At 42.9% G+C, this 19,253-nt stretch overlaps 1 protein-coding gene across 1 annotated transcript in view; it reads right to left on the bottom strand.

Annotated features, from left to right (window-relative positions):
- LOC115175385 (phosphatase and actin regulator 4B-like) overlaps positions 1 to 19,253 on the bottom strand; it is a 74,342-nt gene that overhangs the window by 25,183 nt on the left and 29,906 nt on the right. Inside the window, 5 exon segments of the mRNA XM_029734623.1 lie at positions 1,900 to 2,409; positions 7,003 to 7,083; positions 7,380 to 7,541; positions 17,054 to 17,098; positions 17,205 to 17,311. Coding sequence (XP_029590483.1) covers positions 1,900 to 2,409; positions 7,003 to 7,083; positions 7,380 to 7,541; positions 17,054 to 17,098; positions 17,205 to 17,311 — 905 coding nt within the window.

Genomic DNA, 19,253 nt, shown 5'->3' with positions numbered 1-19,253 from the left:
GGACCGATGATTCCAACAGAGAAGATCACAACGACATATGGGCGTAAATATACATTGATTGCAATTATTCCTTAATGAGTGAGCGTTCATGTGCGAAGGATTAGCATTTCAATGTATATATTTATAGACTGTATATTTATACACCCCCTTCCCTTTGTCCACCAAGCCGTCATATCGGTTTAGCCCACTAGGGAATCTTCCCTATCATTGTTAGTAACCAATATATACGGTTTGTTTGTTTATGCATTTCTGTGATTATTTAGTTAGTTAGTAAATAAATGATTAAGCAAATTGGTGTATGGATGATTTATAGTAAAGGCTGGGTTTATGCAGATAACCAACAATTTACGACGTTCAGATGAGACTGATATGAGGTAAAGAATAATTCATTAATAGAAGACTAATTGATCAGATATTAAAATATCTGAAAAGTAATATTCTGAAAATTATAACTTTGTAATCTGAAGATTTTCCGTGGTGCCCTGACTTCCTAGTTAATTAAATTTGCATGATTAGTTTAATCATGTAATAATAATTACAGAGAATTGATTTGATAAAATAACAGTCTTCACCTTTAATGATGACAAAGACACATCTCCCAGTTTCTGTTGGAAAGCAGACTAAACCAAGTTTTTCTCTAAGACTTTGCCTGTGCTTAGCTCTATTCCATTTCTTTTTATCCTAAAAAAACTCTAGTCTTTGCCGATGACAAGCATACCCATAACATGATCCAGCCACCATGGTTGAAAATATGAAGAGTGGTACTCCGTGGTGTGTTGTGTTGGATTACAGGTTTCCTGTACAGGCTTCCTTCTTTGCATTCTGTAATTTATATTAGTATTGTGGATAACTACAATGTTGTTGAGCCATCCTCAGTTATCTCCTATCACAGCCATTAAACTCTAAACTCTGTAACAGTTTCCTTTCTCTCTGGCAACTGAGTTAGGAAGGGTGCCTGTATCTTTGTAGTGACATAATTCCACTTTGACATTATGGGGTATTGTGTGTAGATCAGTGACACAAAATCTAAATTGAATCAATTTAAAACTCTGCCTGTAACAACTAACGTGGAAAAAGTCAAGGGTGTGAAAACTTTCTGAAGGCACTGTAGGTGAGAGAAAACCGGGGGAGAGAGAAAAGGAGAGGGGGAGGGATGAAATGGAAGTGTCAGAAGTGAGAGAAAAGAGACAGAATAGAGGGAGAGAGAGAGAAAGAGAAAGCGAGAAGATTAGGATAAATCAGGGACAGCATAATATCTAAAAGAAACAGCAGACACTAAATGCCATTTAGCTCAGTGTGTAATAGCTGGAATGGTATCAATTAGCTTTAGCTCTTCAGCAGGGTTACGGTTGAGCTGAGAGGCAATAGCTTTTAAGGGCAGGAATGGCTAAAACGATAGTGCCGCATTAATTACGAAAGGAGGAGAGGATGAGCTATTCCCTCTATTCCCTTCTGTTCCTGAATAAGACGCATAGCTGGAGCAGGACTCAGGGGAGCAACGAGGCTCCGAGACTCCTGTCTATATCTGGGCCCAAACCAGAGGGCTGAAGAGGAAGAAGACTGACTGGAAGGAGGGGGTGGGGCAGTCAGAAAACCAGGCTCCAGGTAGAAGTTGCCTTTATGCAAAGATCTAGGATCATCTGATCCTTTTCAAATCTTCCATTAGGGGGAAAAACACAAACCTTAGATCAGTGTCTAGGGACAGCTTCACCCTACTCCACAGATTAAGGTGTGTGTCAAATCAAATTTGATTGGTTGCATACACATATTTAGCAGATGTTATTGCGTGTTTAGCGAAATGCTTGTGTTCCTAGCTCCAACAGTGCAGTAATATCTAACAATTCACAATAATACATACAAATCTAAAAGTAAAAGAATGTGTCGGTGTTAATAGCTCACCTCTATGGGCCCTTCCCTCCTCTGCGGACGCGTGTCGGGGGAGGGCGGGCTTCCATGCTGTCTCAGAGGGGCGACTCCTCCTTCCATCCTCTGATGGCGCCTTCTGCAGGCCCGGCCGCTTGTCTCCGTCAGAAGGGTGTAGTCTGCCCCCACGTCTACCGTCCTCCAGTCCCATCCCCTGCACCTGGCCCTGCCAGGCAATATTAGACTTCCCCTCCCCCTGGGACCGTCCTCCTCCACCTTTTCGCCGGCCCTCCTCCTGATGTCCGGAGCCTCTGGGGCCACCCTGGTCCCCATGGCGGTCTACCTCTGGGGGGAAGCGGACCCTGCGGTCCTCTGGCTGGGGCAGCCAGGCTGGGTTAATCTTAAAGTCTGAGGGGTTCATCCCAGAGTCTGAGGGGGGTCTTGTCTGGTTCTCCTGCCCTCTGCCCCCTCCACCACCTCCACCCACAGGCAGGGTGTGGCCATTCTTCACGTAGGGCTGTTTGGGGCTGTGAGGATCGTCCCCTTCTGTCACAAAAATGGATACAAGCGTGAGACTTTCCATACAGAGACAATCATCACTCACACATCAGAAGATCTATAAACTACACTACTTTGAGTCACCAACCAAGTGTGAGGGAGGGGTTAGCCAGAAATCTAACAAAGCCATCATCTCTACTCAAAATGTTCTGCATATTTGAGTATAAATGGTCAAATTTAATTGGCTTGTTGAAATAGGGCAAAGGATGGGCTTTTGGATTTGTTCCCTCGGTGCATCTGGACATGATTTCGCAGCCCTCTTCAGAATGTAAGGTTTGAGAAAGGTGTCCTAACTGTCAACACCTTTGGAACAGAGCTCTGCCCATGGAGTGAAATATGTTTAATAAACGGGCCTCTGCAACACCGATGCCGGCAGAGTAAGAGCACAGAACACACTGACTTTAAAAGCTATTTCGCTGCAGGGTGCAATTCGTTCCACTTTCCCCAGCTCAAGAAAAACGGCATGTCATTTTCTTCCCAAAATATATAGTTATACTGTTTAAAAGGGAGCATGAGAGTGAATTTGCCTTTCTTCAACTGCCATTGAGTGAGCTGAATTTGAAGCTGTTACTGTCATCGACTATGCTGTCTGTGTAGGTGTGATAGCCCTGGACTTTCGTCTGATAAAGATAAAGCCATTTCCAATTTGCTCCCTCCCCCTTGGCTGCCCTAACCCTTAAATGTTTGCAGATCTGAAGGGTCTGGATAGGTATATGTAGGGTAGTGGTGGAGCGTCCACCATGTTGCTTACACTTTACATATATCAAATAAAATTGTATTTGTCACATGCGCTGAATACAACAGGTGTAGACCTTACAGTGAAATGCTTACTTACAAGCCCTTAACCAACAATGCAGTTTTAAGAAAATCCCTAAAAAAGTAAATGATAAGAATAAAAAATAATTAAAGAGCAGCAGTAAATAACAATAGCGGGGCTATATACAGGGGGTACCGGTACAGAATCAATGTGTCATTGTGCGGGGGATACCGGTGTCGAGGTTATTATGTACATGAAGATAGAGTTATTAAAGTGGCAATGAATAGATAATAACATTCTCACATAGGTGTTCCATTTGTCCAGGTGGGAAAGGAGTGCAATAGAGATTGCATAATCTGTGGATCTGTTGGTGCGGTATGCAAATTGGAGTGGGTCTAGGGTTTCTGGAATAATGGTGTTGATGTGAGCCATGACCAGCCTTTCAAAGCATTTCATGGCTACAGACGTGAGTGCTACGGGTTGGTAGTCATTTAGGCAGGTTACCTTAGTGTTCTTGGGCACAGGGACTACAGTGGTCTGCTTGAAACATGTTGGTATTACAGACTTGGACAGGTTGAAAAAGTCAGTAAAGACACTTGCCAGTTGGTCAGCGCATGCTCGGAGTACACGTCCTGGTAATCCGTCTGGCCCAGCGGCCTTGTGAATGTTGACCTGTTTAAAGGTCTTACTCACATTGGCTGTGGAGAGCGTGATCACACGTCATCCGGAACAGCTGATGCTCTCATGCATGTTTCAGTGTTACTTGCCTCGTAGCGAGCATAGAAATTATTTAGCTCGTCTGGTAGGCTCGTGTCACTGGGCATCTCTCGGCTGTGCTTCCCTTTGTTGTCTGTAATAGTTTGCAAGCCCTGCCACATCCGACGGGAGTCGGATCCGGTGTAGTACGATTTCATCTTAGTCCTGTATTGACAATTTGCCTGTTTGATGGTTCGTCGGAGAGCGTAGCGGGATTTCTTATAAGCTTCCGGGTTAGAGTCCCGCTCCTTGAAAGCGGCAGCTCTACTCTTTAGCTCAGTGCGAATGTTGCCTGTAATCAATGGTTTCTGGTTGGGGTATGTACGTACAGTAATTGTGGGGACGACGTCCTCGATGCACTTATTGATAAAGCCAGTGACTGATGTGGTGTACTCAATGCCATATGAAGAATCCCGGAACATATTCCAGTCTGTGCTAGCAAAAGAGTCCTGTAGTTTAGCATCTGCTTCATCTGACCACTTTTTTATTAACCCAGTCACTGGTGCTTCCTGCTTTAATTTTTGCTTGTAAGCAGGAATCAGGAGGATAGACTTATGGTCTTATTTGCCAAATGGAGGGCGAGCTTTGTATGCTTCTCTGTGTGTGGTGTAGAGGTGGTCTAGGATTTCCCCTCTGGTTGCACATTTAACATGCTGATAGAAATGAGGTAAAACTGATTTAAGTCCCCGGCCACTAGGAGTGCAGCCTCTGGATGAGCGTTTTCCTGTTAGATTATGGCAGAATACAGCTCATTGAGCGCAGTTTTAGTGCCAGCCTCAGTCTGTGGTGGTATGTAGACAGCTACGAAAAATACAGATGAAAACTCTCTAGGTAGATAGTGTGGTCTACAGCTTATCATGAGATACAGGCGAGCAAAACCCTGAGACTTCCTTAGATATTGTGCACCAGCTATTATTTACAAATATGCATAGGCCCACGCCCCGTGTCTTACCAGAGGCTGCTGTTCTGTTCTGCCGATAGTGTATAACCCGCCAGCTGTATGGTCTTAATGTCGTCGTTCAGCCACGACTCGGTGAAACATAAGATAGTACAGTTTTTAAATGTCCCGTTGGTAGGATATACGTGCTTTCAGTTCCTCACATTTATTTTCCAGCGATTGAACGCTAGCTAACGGAAGGCAAGGGCAGATTAGCCACTCGTCGCCTGATCCTCACAAGGCATCCTGATCTCTTTCCGTGAAACCTACGTTTACTTTTCCAGCGAATCACGGGGATGTGGGCATGGTCGGGTGTCCGTAGTATATCCATTGCGTCCGACTCCTCTAATTTGAGGTGAGTATTCCCAGTTCTGATGTCCAGAAGCTCATTTCGGTCATAAGAAACTGTAGCAGCAACATTATGTACAAAAACGTTACGAACAACGCGAAAAAACAAACAAAATCGCATGGTTGGTTAAAACCTGTTGAGGCCAGGGGGCAGTATTGAGAATTTTGGAAAAAAATATGTGCGCATTTTTAACTGCCTCCTACACCAACTCAGAAGCTAGAATATGCATATTATTGTTTAGGTTTGGATAGAAAACACTCTGAATTTTCTAAAACAGTTTGAATGGTGTCTGTAAGTATAACAAAACTCATATTGCAGGCAAAAACCTGTGAAAAATAGATTTAAAAAAAATGAGAATTTTGTGACTGTACTATTTAGTGTCATTGTTTTAAAGATACCACAGTGAGAAAGGATTCAGTTCGCAACTCCTACTGCTTCCACTAGATGTCAACGATCTTTAGAAAGTTGTTGGAAGCATCTGTCATGAATACAGACCGAATTAGAAAGCTTACAAGTTGACACGTCATCACTTCATTTTTTGCGCCTGCGCATGAATCTGAGAAGAGTGCCTTTGTCATTATCGTTTATTCTAGACACTTGATAGGTTGTGTGAAAATATTACTGATGTTTACTGATGTTTCACGTTAAAAATGGAACAAAAGATTAGTGCTAAACAACGTTTGACATGTTTAAACAAACGTAAATAGATTATTTACTAGGTTTTCTTTAGTTTTTCGACGTGACTTTACACTGCCCACCTCATTTTGTGGGAGCCTACTGAACGCTAACTATTTGGACATAAATTATGAACTTTGTCAAAAGAAACCACATTTGTTCTGGACCTGGGATCTCTGGCAGCGCCTTCTGATGGAGATAATCAAAGGTAAGGGGATATTTAGAATGTTATTATCGATATTAGATGATGCTAATGCTAACGGTATAGCTTAGCTTAGCTTAGCATATAGCTTATTGTTGTTAGCATAGTACCCAGTTTATGCAAAATGTGATTTCCCAGTAAAGTTATTTTGAGATCTGGCCATTCGGTAGCAATTACGAGATGATAATATATTATTCTTTGAATGACAATATTATAATTTACCAATGTTTTCGAATAGTAATTCCGTGATTTGTAATGCTGGATTCACTGGGTGCATTCGAGCCGAAAAAAATTCTGAATTTCACCGCGACTGTAAATGCTGTTTTTGGATATAAATATGAACTTGATGGAACTAAAAATGCATGTATTGTATAACATAATGTCCTATGAGTGTCATCTGATGCAGATTGTCAAAGGTAAGTGCATAATTCTAGCTAGTTTTCTGTCTGTTGATGCCCTTCTTTGAATTGGCTAAACATTACACGCAGCTATTGTCAATGTACTCTCCTCACATAACCTAACTTTATGCATTCTCCGTAATGCCTCTGAAAATCGGACAGCGTGGTTAGATTTAGGAGATATATCTTTCAAATGGAGGAAAATAGTTGATTATTTGATTTTTTGAAATGATTACTCTTGCAGTTTTGAATTCCCCGCCATGGTCACATGACAATGAATCCCAATACCGGGATAAGATCGGGATAAGATCCTCAACAGGTTTTAAGAGCCGATAAGACGGCAGCCCTATACCCTTCGGCGCCATCTTTCGCCCTCCGGTGCAATCTTTCGCCAAACATTCAAAGTTTAGGGGCAAGTGGAAGGAGTAGGGAGCCAACTGGAACTGGCTGATTGAGTCATGTGGGGATCAGGTGAGTGAGTGACATCACCAGTGGCAGCACTCTTACCATTCTCCGGGAGCTCCTTCAGCACTCCCTGTTCTATAAGCTCCTGCCTCGGTCGCCTCATCGACATCTTTCTCTCCAGAACTGCCGTCAACACACAGAATTTAAGCCAGTGCGTTAATGCACTGAGGTTTTTTTCAGATTTCTTCCAGATAGCATATAAAACCACGGTCCAGAAGTCAAAGATGTAAGTTTACAGATCTTCAAATTAAAATGATATTATTCTAACCACTATAACAATCGTCTTGTTTAAGCAGACTGAACTGGACACACTGGAAAATTGGCCATATCACCAAGAGACAGGAAAACACACTGAAAGGTGATAAAGGTTGAATGCAACACATAAAAACAAACAAACACAATGAAACCATAACACAAACCTTCTGAAGTTTCCGTAAACTTCTCGCTGCTTTTCTTCTTCCTCCACTTCCATGGTTTGAAGATCTTGCCAAGGGTAGAGAACTTGCCCTTTCCCTTGAATGGGAGAGGGGTGCTGTCCCCATCTCCCTCCGTCGTGGTGTGCAGGTGGTCAACTTCATCAACTGGAGCAATGGAGTCAGAGAGACAAGATTAGAGAGTCAAGAAACACTGTTGAAATATGACAACCACAACTGGGTATCTACAACATCTACAGCACAGAGAGCAGATGTAACCCTTGCCAAGACATTTTTAGTAGCCTAGCTGTGCTCTAACTCAGGCGAGCAAAACCTTGTGCACCAGCTGCTGTTTAGCCTGGCCCATGCAATCTAAGTAAAGTGTAGTATTAGAACATTAGCCTATAGCCTATCTGAGCTAGACTGACACCCATATGCACACAGAGTAAAGTGCAGAAGAAAATTAGCCTAGCTATGCTAGCCTGACACTCATATGCACCGTGATTAAAGAACGTGGGAGGGCCAGGCTCATTAGAAAGGTTATTAACATTAGCTCAGAGCTCTGGGACTGTGTGTGCTTTGGCAGGGTGATGGTGAAAGCGCATATACTCCTCCACACATTCACAACTAAGTAACCAACAGTTATGGGATGGGAGAGTCCCTCTTGCACTAGCCTCCGTCCATAGCTTCCCACAGTCAAGAGTCTCACATTCCTCCCTACTGGGAGAATATTGTTATAAGCCTTTCAACACCAACAGGCTACGTGGAAGCACACAGACACACATTGCACTCTTTATGCTTTTTCACTAACAATGTGGAGTCATACACCTTGAAAAATAATTTGGAGGTAGGACTCTGTCTTTGGCATGAGTGTCGTACAGACATCCAGCTGCTGTGGTAACAGCTCAGGTGATTGACAGGCTGACTGACAAGGTGCTGAGCTTCACAAGGCCTGTCACAGAACATCTCTGTGAGCCAGGTTCCTCTAAGGTTGAGGTAGTAATTCAGCAGACATAATATTTACCGTGTAGAAGGGCTGGGGCAAAACAACTAACCAGTCCCACAAACACAGGATGTCCTGACAATAACACTGCCCCAGCAATTCGTTTCACACAACAACGCACACTTAAAAAACGCTATAATATTTGCCAGCTGCTGATGGGCAGATGTAATAATACTATACAATACCTTCCTTGAAAACACCAGAAGTGGAGGTAGAGGAAACATGTCAAAAGGTGGAAATGGGCTCCAAAGCAGGGTCATGGAGGTTATATTACAGAGCTAGTCACCTGGGTGAGAGGTCAGGGTCCAGCTTCCATGGTGGTGGGACTTGAGGCAGCATGCCATGAGGAAGCAGAAGGTTGTGTTTAAAAACTCAAACACTTGTCCCTAGTCAATCCCAACACCCTAGGTAGGGAGGGGCGGGGGTCGGCTGTGACAGCGCAGAGACCCACAGAAGGCTGCTAAGCCACATAAGGACAAAACATCAAAGTCCAGAGGTCAGGTCCAAACCATGTACATCCATCTCCTCGGGAAGTTACAAAAACCAGTGGATTCAGTTCATGATGTCCAAAGAATGAGTTGCTAAACACAGTTGTCTGTAACACATACACTCCCCTGGTTGTCCTACACACAGGCACAGCAGGCTCTGGCAAAACAGTTTGCCTCTGACAAGGAGAGCACGACAGGCAGGCAGGCAGGTTAGTTAAAATCCACTCAAGCAGGATAAATGCAGGCTGTGCTGGGCCGACACACTCCAGATCCACAGTGGGTTGACTGACTGATACTACCAGAAATACACAGCAGCACATTCACTCCATTCAGCTGGTAGCAAGAAATACAGTTGATCTTATCCCGGAGATTCGAAAGGTGACCAAATGGATCCTTCCTATACCCATTTTCTTGTCAAAAGCATGCCTGAAGAGTGAGTGGAGGTCCGGTGTGTGTAGGTTGTCTGCAGCTGTGTGACTCGGACAGAGGAAAGGGGGGAGGGGGTCTGGGAAACAACGGAGGAAACGGCACTCCACCCTGATCTTAACTGTGACAGAGAACAAAGTCAACCTCCACCCCTCACACATCTTACTGTACTGGACATGGAAACAGAGAGCCTGTTTCAACTGATAGCCTGTACTGTAGGCTATAAAGCACACAGGACATACTATTAAGTGATAATGCCAGAGAAGGCAGGTATATTGGCAGGGGTGTTAGCAAATTGTGCCAATATACCCTTCAAAACACCAGCTTCGAGGGCATTATAACTTTTATACAACGGGTTACCAACATATTCAAATAATGATTGACATATTTTCATTAAAAACATTATTTTGATGAATTTATTCATACCATTTCATCCTTCCACAAGATATAGTCCTGACACAAATCTAGGGTTGCTACCCAAGCTGGCTGGTCATTCGTTCTATCGGTTCGGTTGCTAGAGACGCGATCCAGTTGTTCAGTCTTTTTGTTCTGTAAGGTTTATACAAATCTCTGCTGTTGAAAACTAAATGTTAGTGTAAAAGAAAAGTGAGATAATGTCTAGATGCTTTTTATAATGGAGATCAAGTTTATAACTTGGCTGGGCTGACAGTGGATTGCGCAGTCAGATGGAACAGAGTAAATAGGCATTTTAACATCATAGATTTAGCCGGTGGTAATTTGTGGAATAGACACCGGCTGGAATGCGGTTTTTACCAATCAGTATTAAGGATTAAACCCACCCGTTGTATAACAATATCATAAACAATCCATTATCATCACTCCCTTCTAAAAATCATCAATCACCCAGACCTCTTGAAGAATCCTTAAGTGTTGTGTACAATGATTTTATGTAAAAACAAAAGACCTTAGAGAGGTCTGGAAGACAAGTTCAAAGTGAATGATACAGTGACAGCCAGGATACCAGGCTAGACAGTGCTGTCCAATCGGGAAGCCAGCCCATCTAAAGCTTGCCAATAAGGAAACAGGGTCAGACTTGGTCATCACTAGTTATGTTACATTCCCAAATAAGAAAAAAAAAAATTGCTGCTCAACAGAAATAGGGAACTAACAAATGAGCCTCTGACAACCAGAACGAAACAGGTGGGGTTTTAAAAGGCATCCAAGGGGGTGCCTACTGACTGGGTGCTGGCCAAACAAACACTCACTAGATTTGCCTGATAGCAGACAAACTAAAGGAAAAGACAACGCACACCAACTTAGGTAAGGGAGTGCAAATAAATGTGGCACAAACCAAACAGGTGAGACATGATAAAATGCTTTGTTTCACATAAGAGATGCCCACTGAAGCGTTGGCTCTGTAGCTCTTAAATATCACCTGAAACTAACAACTGACTAACGAGGCGACAGGTGCAACACATCCTGAACAACTAGGATAATTCCAATCAGTGCACATCCACAACTAAATAGAACCAACCTCAAAAACCAAAGCCTGTCACAGTTACCACAGCCACAAAGTCATAGGTTCCACCTATTTCTACAATTTATCTACTTAAAATGTGATTTCCCATTTTTACGATATAGCCAATTTCGACTTTGTGGCTTTACTATCTAGTGGAAACCGCCAGACTGGGATGACCTAATAGCCACACCTGGTGTCAAAACATCTTCCACACCTCAGACTAGTGATGGGAAGTTGAGCTATTTTTACTGACTATGATCTTTGACTCGTTTAGTCAAAAGAACGAATCTTGACTATTTTGAGTCAGTAATGCCCAGATTTCTAGGAATACAAACAATAGTATTTATTGATACACTTGAAACGAGGTCTTGTTGTGGCCGCAACCGGACTAGATTGTGAACGGCTCTTGGCGGAATGCATTGCTTGACTGCCGTCAGGGTGATGAGCACAATATTGTTCGCTAACTGCAGCACCCCAAATGATTCGTTCTCAAGTTTGAGTTTGTTGAGCAGAGGCTGTGTGTGTTTTGGTTCTACAAAACTGTGTCCATCATAACATTCAATAATCAATGCATTGCATTAATTGCACCATGCGATCAATTGTCAGTTCTAAACATGTATTTTTCTTCTCTATGCTGCCTGCAGCATGATATATTTTCCAGCGCGCATATATGTCAGACAGTTGTTGGTCGGCGCACATTTCAGGAGCCGGAGAAACACAAATTAATCCTGCAATAGAGTTAATTGCGGCCAGCAGTTCAAAAGAACGACAAAAAATGAATGAGTCACTCAGAAAAATGAATCATCACTCGAGTCAATAAAAACAGTTGTCAAATGTTTTCTTTTTCGAACTACACATCATTATCTCACACCAAGTCTCCCACCACAAAAAGAAAGAGGCCTGAGTAATGGTCATTAGGGAAAATGTTCTTAGAAATGTGAGTGTCCAGTTGCAGGTGATTCTACAAAAAATATGAACAAAAAAATCAGAAAGCTATTAAATCCATGTTTTGTACCGCCTGGGAGGTTCTTCGCCAACGCACATCTAGCATTTCCCAGCATCTTTGCAGGAACTAGTTGTTTCTAGTAGTAGATGACAGCAAGTTACACAGTGCGACCAAAACAAAGATCTACACACATGGTTTTAATAATTTTTTTTGTAGAACCACCAGCAACTGAACACGGACATTTAGAAGATAACCTTGTACCTGACACGAGAACGAAGATAGTATCGCCAAGAGCAGGTTGGTTAAAATCTATGGCGCCGTTTTGTATAAGCTAAGCTGTAACATTGAGTATGGAAGCATAGTTATCACATATCTTGCATAAAAAACTGTAGCTAATTATGATCAGGTTTAGCCTCAGCCCCATGACTCATTGATTCATAGCAGGAGCAGTCAGGTGAGCATGTGGTGGAGAGCAGATAGTGTTGTTTTAAAGGTCCTCAGCAGCAGGCCCACTGCCTCGAGCAGTGGGCCTGCTACATAAGATTCTGCTTCCGCAAGGAAAGCTCACCCTTTCCCTCCTCAACCCTAAACTAGTCACCTTCCATGTTTTGAAATGGAGCCTAGATAAGTTTTGACTTGCCACTAGTGGGTGGTACAGAGATTCCAATACCTAAAGTTTTCAGTTGAAAAGATAGCCATTTCTCAACCTGGTTTTGTGAACTAGTACCTACACACAGGGTCGAACTGGCCATCTGGCATTTCAAATGCAAGATGAGCTGGTAAATGTTTTGCCTGGTGTGCTTGTTTAACTTGTTACAGGCACACTAGGCTGATTACTCGCTGGTTGCCTAACTTCATCTCTATACAATAACCTAGCAAGACGACCCAACCTTGTAGGCTTAACCTCCATGGGATAACAGACCACAACAATACTGAGGGAAAGCTGGATGGAATGGCTCCAAAAAAAGCACATAATAACACCCTACACATTCAGACAGACAATCCTATTTCCAGTAATCCCTCAGAAAAATGTTTCAATATCTCACAGTTGTAACGCCCTGGCCATAGAGAGGGGTTTTTGTTCTTTATTTTAGTTAGGCCAGGGTGTTACATTGGGTGGGCGTTCTATGTTCCTTTTTCTATGTTTTTGTATTTCTTTGTTTTGGGCCGTGTGTGGCTCCCAATCAGGCACAGCTGAAGTTCGTTGTTGCTGATTGGGAGTCACACATAAGGAGCATGTTTTTCCTTTGGGTTTTGTGGGTAATTGTTTCTGTCTAGTGTTAATCCTGACAGGACTGTTTTGCTGTCGTCTTGTTTATTTTTGTAGTGTTCTTTTTTTCATTAAAACTCTAATGATGAACACATCCTCCGCTGCACCTTGGTCTAATTCTGACGACGGCCGTTACAACAGTTTACTGCCGCAAACAGTGAGGCATGTGTTTGTGCGGCTAATCTTTTTGTTTTGCATACAGCACGTCAGAAGGGTATCCTGCACTCAGTAATGTGTGTGCACGCACACACACAGCTGGTATTCATCCACATGATCCCAGTGACTTTTAGCATTCCCTGTGGTAAAGAGAGATAAATAAAGTGTGCAACATTGTTGATTACACAATCTCCAGCCCCTGCCTCTCCTTTGCCCTCCCTCCATTTTTTCAGCAGCAAAGATGTTGAAAAAAAATAGAAAAACTGAACACTGAGGATCTTTTTATAAGTGAATGAAAGTGTTTGAGTTTATTTATAAATGTGTACTTGTGAGACTGATTATAGAGCAGGTGTATGTGAGTGAGTGAGTGAGTAAGTAAGCTAGAAACTCACCGCTGCGGTGGATGTGTTGGTGTTGGTCCTGAGCTGGGGTCTCCAGAGGAAGGCTCTGTCCCATGATCCAGCCCCAGAGGGGCCTGTTTTGCTCTTTCTACTCAGGAATAGGCACTCCGTGCTGGGCAGAGGAGGAGCACACCTGGTCCACAGCTTGTTCAACCAAGTTGACTAGTCTACTTCGCCAGCAACTCTGTGCAACTTTCTTTCCCCTTTCTTTCCCCTCTTTCGGTTACTCCGCCCACTCTCCCTCCCTCTTTCGGTCTCCGTAAGACCTACCCTCCCTGCTCCCTTGAAGTGCTCCCCACCCTCTCCCTTTCTCACTGACTCTCCCTCTGGTCAGCATTCACAGATGGATGCCTATCATTCCTTTGAGCTGCACTGGTAGTGTATAAATATGTGTTTGTATTTTAGTGTGTGCGTGTGTTAGAGTGAGTGAGAAGATTGGATTTACCACAGCAGAATTTACCAACATTCTCTGGCTAACCTCTCGGGCTTTAGCCCTTCATATATGCCCACCACAGTTCTTCACAGGATCTCTTTCCACTTTGAATGGGGCACTCAGAGGCTTAATAAACCAAAACCAGCAGTAATGAAAGTAGTTTATTGAGCAGTGGTGGGCTCTGACTGCTCATGTGACCTGACAGTGGCCAGATCCAGGTCAAAGGTTAAATAATGACACCCACTGAGGTATTCATATTCTGTCTCTATGGAGCCACCATTTGGATGTACAGCATGAGCACGGGGCTCCTAACAGCAACTCTGCCAGTAGGGCTGAGAGGTGTGGGTATTTGCAGAGAACTGAAAGGATGGGCAGTGGGACCCGAGAGAAAAATCAAATAAAAAAAATATAGAAAGTAGTACCTTCTCTAACTCACTTCCAACATAGAAATGAAATTGCTTAAAGTCGGAAAACCAGAGCAAGTACAAAGCTACTAGCTTGTCCTTTGGGAGAGAGATCTATTTCTATCTGTGCCCTCTATCAATGGAGATGTAGTTCAGATAGAGAGAGGAGGAAGTGCCTGCTCTGAGACCACACAGCATTCCATCAGCAGAGATGTCGCTAGTACTGCTGAGGAGGTCATGGAGTGGCAGGTAGCCGAGCGGTTAAGAGCAGAAAGGTTGCTGGTTTGAATCCCCGAGCTTTCTAGGTGAAAAATCTGTTGACGTGCCCTTGAGCAAGACACAACCCTAATGGCTCCTGTATGTCGCACTGGATAAGAGCATCTGCTAAATGACTAAAATGTAGATGTGAAAAATGAATGCACAATGGCTAGCCATTCAAAATGGCCACGTACGCTTCACAAAAGCCTTCTTCACATTCACTTCCAGTCAGCACTCATGACAGAGCTACAACTATCTACTTCATTGAGACGGTACTGGTTCATTCCATGCCATTTCAGCACGCCATGACACCCATGTTTACCTGGCCACTGTTTTAAATGCAAACTTTTTAGCATGAGAATGCATTACATAGGATATGAAGAAACAATACTCTGAGCCACAGCTTCATACTATACTGAACAAAAATATAAATGCAACATGTAAAGTGTTGGTCCCATGTTTCATGAGCTGAAAGAAAAGATCCCAGAAATGTTCCATACGCACAAAAAGCTTGTTTCTCTCAAATTTGTGTACATCCTTGTTAGTGAGCATTTCTCCTTTGTCAAGATAATCCATCCACCTGACAGGTGTGACATATCAAGAAGCTGATTAAAAAGCATGATCATTACACAGTTGCACCTTGTGCTGGGGACAATAAAAAGCCACTAAAATGGGCAGTTTTGTCACACAACACAATGCCACAGATTTTGAGGGAGCGTGCAATTGGTATGCTGACTGCAGGAACGTCCATCAGAACTGTTGCTGTAATGGGTTGAAAACAAAGTCACTAAAAACAGACACCCCTTTATTATAATTTCTTTAAACCAATTTGTTTATGTATTTGTCTGAATTAATCTAAATTTGTACATTCTACATGCGTTAGTAGTCCATCAGGCCAATAGATGGCGGTGTTGCACTGTGGTAGTAGAAAAAACAGCAAGTTCTGGCCAAGCGCACACCATTCTTCAGAATAAAGAAAGCGCCTGTACTTTGCAGATGTAAACTTGTGTCTGAACTTCCAAACTTTCTAATATTGAAAGAACATGTAATAACATGCTATTTAACAACTTTGTCAAGGTATTATCACTTTAGGAAAGGTTTTGTGTTGGTTTTGTGTCGAACTGAGTGAGAGAAGAACGTGATTTACAATGAGTGAGAGTATATGTTACCTTGATGCTAGCAGAGGTAAAAAGTCACAGAGACATTACTGAGTAGCTTCCTTGTACTGGATTTTGTTTGGGAGATTTTATTAAGAATCCATTTGTTAGGGATTTCTGAGTTCATTTTACATGTTATTGGTTTTGTGTAAAATTGTGCTCACGAGCTGGTAAACTGGCCGCGCACGCTCAGTCTGGAGTGTGGTTGAGAGAGAGACGGTTTTACGGAGGTGCCACCATCTTAAATGGACAATGTTTTGTTGTCCATTTTCTTTATTGGTAGTGGTATGTAGAAAAACATTCAGTTATTTTTGTCTTCATACATAAAAGTGTTTCTATTGTATGAATGTGAAATACATTGTGGTTTTCATGTGCAAACATTGAACGGACGTGGGGAACGGACGTGGGGTGTATTCAGTGATGTAAAACGTTCTGGAGATCGCAGATAGGAATAGAGTGAATTGAGCTGGCATGATCTGACAGACAATCATATCTGTTCTACACAATACATTCCTACAGTATCTGAAAGTTCTATTCTGAACATGCTCCTGGGTTTAAATAGTTGTTTTCCTTCAAATACTTTGAGCGTTTGATTGAGCCTGTCTGGAGTGCCAGGTGGGCGAGGTTTGCAAAGCTGTCACTTTGGGGACTATTCTATTGGTTCCATTGAGCCAGGCAAGCTCAATCAAGCACAGCTAAAGAATCCCAGAGCCGACAAGGTAAAAAAGTCTGTCATTCTGCCCCCGAGTAAGGCAGTTAACCCCACTCTTCCCCAGGCACCGATGAAGTGGATGTCTATTAAGGCAACCCTCCATTTGGGTTAAATGCAGAAGACAAATTTCAGTTTTACAACTGACTAGGTATGACCCTTTTCCTCTTCCCTTTCTCTCTCTCTGCTTCTAAAGATGGAGTCTGTAGTTGTACGGCATTTTCTCACTGCCCCACATAAAGCCTCCAAAATTGGCTGGCTTCCAGAGAGCGGGAGAGACATAGAGCTGGGCCAATCCGCATGAGCCCGGAACCTGTCGACCAGGAAAACAGACTGGGCCAGGCCTCTTCAGCAGGCAGACAGAACTGAAGCTCAACATACAGACTGGTTCTAACAAGAAAGGGAGGGAGCCTGTCTCACAAGCCTACAGAGGGCGCCATAGCTGTCTGCTGTGCGCCGAGTAGCAGCAAAAACAAACTGCCCCATAAACACGCCCAGGTCTATGTTGCACTACTACACAAACCACAATGAACAAGAAGCTAAACTTACCACGATTTTCCATTACAAGGTCTGAGGCGCAACAGTCAACGGTTCCTGAAAAAGAGGCGGCAACATTTTTATTTATTAGCCTGCAGAGGTAAATGGCAAAAAGGTCAACTTTCATGAGTAGTATTTATGTAAAAACTGAAGAGATGTACACTGTAGAAGGTCATTGGTGTTGGGAGGTGGTGGTCTTCAGCAGCAGTAGGTAGGTCTGTGGGGAGAGGTTTCAGGCCTCCCTGGAGATGCTCTCTCGGCTCAGTCCCTCTGTCCAGAGAGAGCAAAACACACAATCAGTCACACACAGCTGGGAGGGGAGAGCATTTAACCAGTTTTAATGGGGATCGATAAATTCAAGTGACATTCCACATAAAACAACACTTAAATATTTAGAGGATTTAGAGTGAGGAGAAGGGTAATGGCATCGTTATGACACCCAAACACACACTGTCTTAACGACTGTTTGAAAACTGCATTTTTCCTCTTCAGATTTACACCCAAATCTAAATTCTAAGATTGTTTTTATTAACTGGCAATAAACACATTGTGGTGCGTGGTAACTAAATATTAAAGAGAGCCAAAAGACATGCTCATTTACAGTCCATCTTGAATGAAACACACACACACACACACACACACACACACACACACACACACTAACTCTAGCTGCAGCTCGGTGTGACAGTGTCATAGCCAGGAGGACAATATTAATTCCTGGGAATAGAGCGTGAGCACATTTCGCCAACTCGAGCAGATCTGCTGTAACAGGGACCTTTAACAGGGAGAATGAAGGACGAGCACAGGAATGGTGTGTGTGTGTGTGTGTGTGTGTGTGTGTGTGTGTGTGTGTGAGTGAGTGAGTGAGTGAGTGAGTGAGTGTGCGTGCGTGCGCACGTCAAGGGAGAGATGGTGAAGGGTCAAGGGAGAGGTGAAAAGGTGTGGGTGCTGGTTAGGGTTGAATTGCGGGAACCCGGTTACCAAGATTAACCACACAAAACCACTCCCTTTTCCTGGGTTAAATAACTGCGAGAAACCGGTAAATTATAATAAATGATTTATTTTAACAGCATGACGTGAACTGTTAATATGCAATGTCGAAACCTGGCTTCTCTACGGCCTTCTCTCTGCATGATCAATCATAAACGCTCATGGTGTGGACAGACCATTTCGGTATGGACCTATCATCTCATCGTGGTAACTTTTTTTCACTTGTGACAGGTATGCTTACATTTGCTGCAGCATAGCATACTGCTACAGTAATATAAGGTCCGAATGCACGTCTAATTTACACATCTCCATCTGGCTTTCGGGAGTAAGCATATTTTTGAATTGTAAAGATTTTTTTTATTGCATGTCACGTCCTGACCAGCAGGTGGAGTCGGTGTATAGTTTTGGTCAGGGCGTGGCAGAAGAAGTTGTTTTCTATGTTCTGTCTAGATTGGGTGTTTCTATGTAGAGTTAATTGGGGTGGACTTCCAATTGAAGGCAGCTGTGTGGTGTTGCCTTTGATTGGAAGTCCTATATTAGTTGGGTGTGTTTGTCTGTGTGTTTGTGGGGAATTGTTTTTGCACTGTGTTAGTATAGCCTGCAAAACTGTTGGTGTCGTGAGTATCGTTTATTGTTTTTGTTTTTTTCTGTGGATGCTTTACTCTTGTTTTTGTGAATTAAAAGAATGAGTATCCACAACTCTGCTGCATTTTGGTCCTCCTTTCCTAAACACACCGACAACTGTGACATTGCAGCTGGAGTTTTTAAAAAGCCCATCACTCAAAATATTGTTGCTTTAAATCAGAGCATGCGTGAGCAGACTCCATCAATTCCATTCAAATTGCTTCAAAATAGATAATCCTGTTCATGATATCCTAGCCTACCTCTTTCAGGTAATACATTTAATGCAGTATTAGCCTTATATTTAGCTAATGAATGATGGGTTATTCATAATAAGCTTCTAACTTATAGCCACTGTCTCTTTTGCAATACACACGCACCTGTGCTCTGCTGGCCTCCCGTTAAAAAAAGCTCCTTAGGTCTTGGAGTCCCAGTCAGGAAAAGCTAGACTAGAATAGCTTGCTGGACATTTTATATATATATATATATATATTATAATTTTTTTATACGAATAGACTATTTGAAGAGGGACGTAAGCTCTTGTTTGCTGAATGTTAAATACTTTGGGCTAAAGTCTTACTTATGCTAAGGCACAAAGTTA

The sequence above is a fragment of the Salmo trutta genome, chromosome 3 (genome assembly GCF_901001165.1).
Source record: "Salmo trutta chromosome 3, fSalTru1.1, whole genome shotgun sequence".
Lineage (NCBI taxonomy): Eukaryota > Metazoa > Chordata > Actinopteri > Salmoniformes > Salmonidae > Salmo > Salmo trutta.
This window is presented reverse-complemented; position numbering and strand designations above follow the sequence as displayed.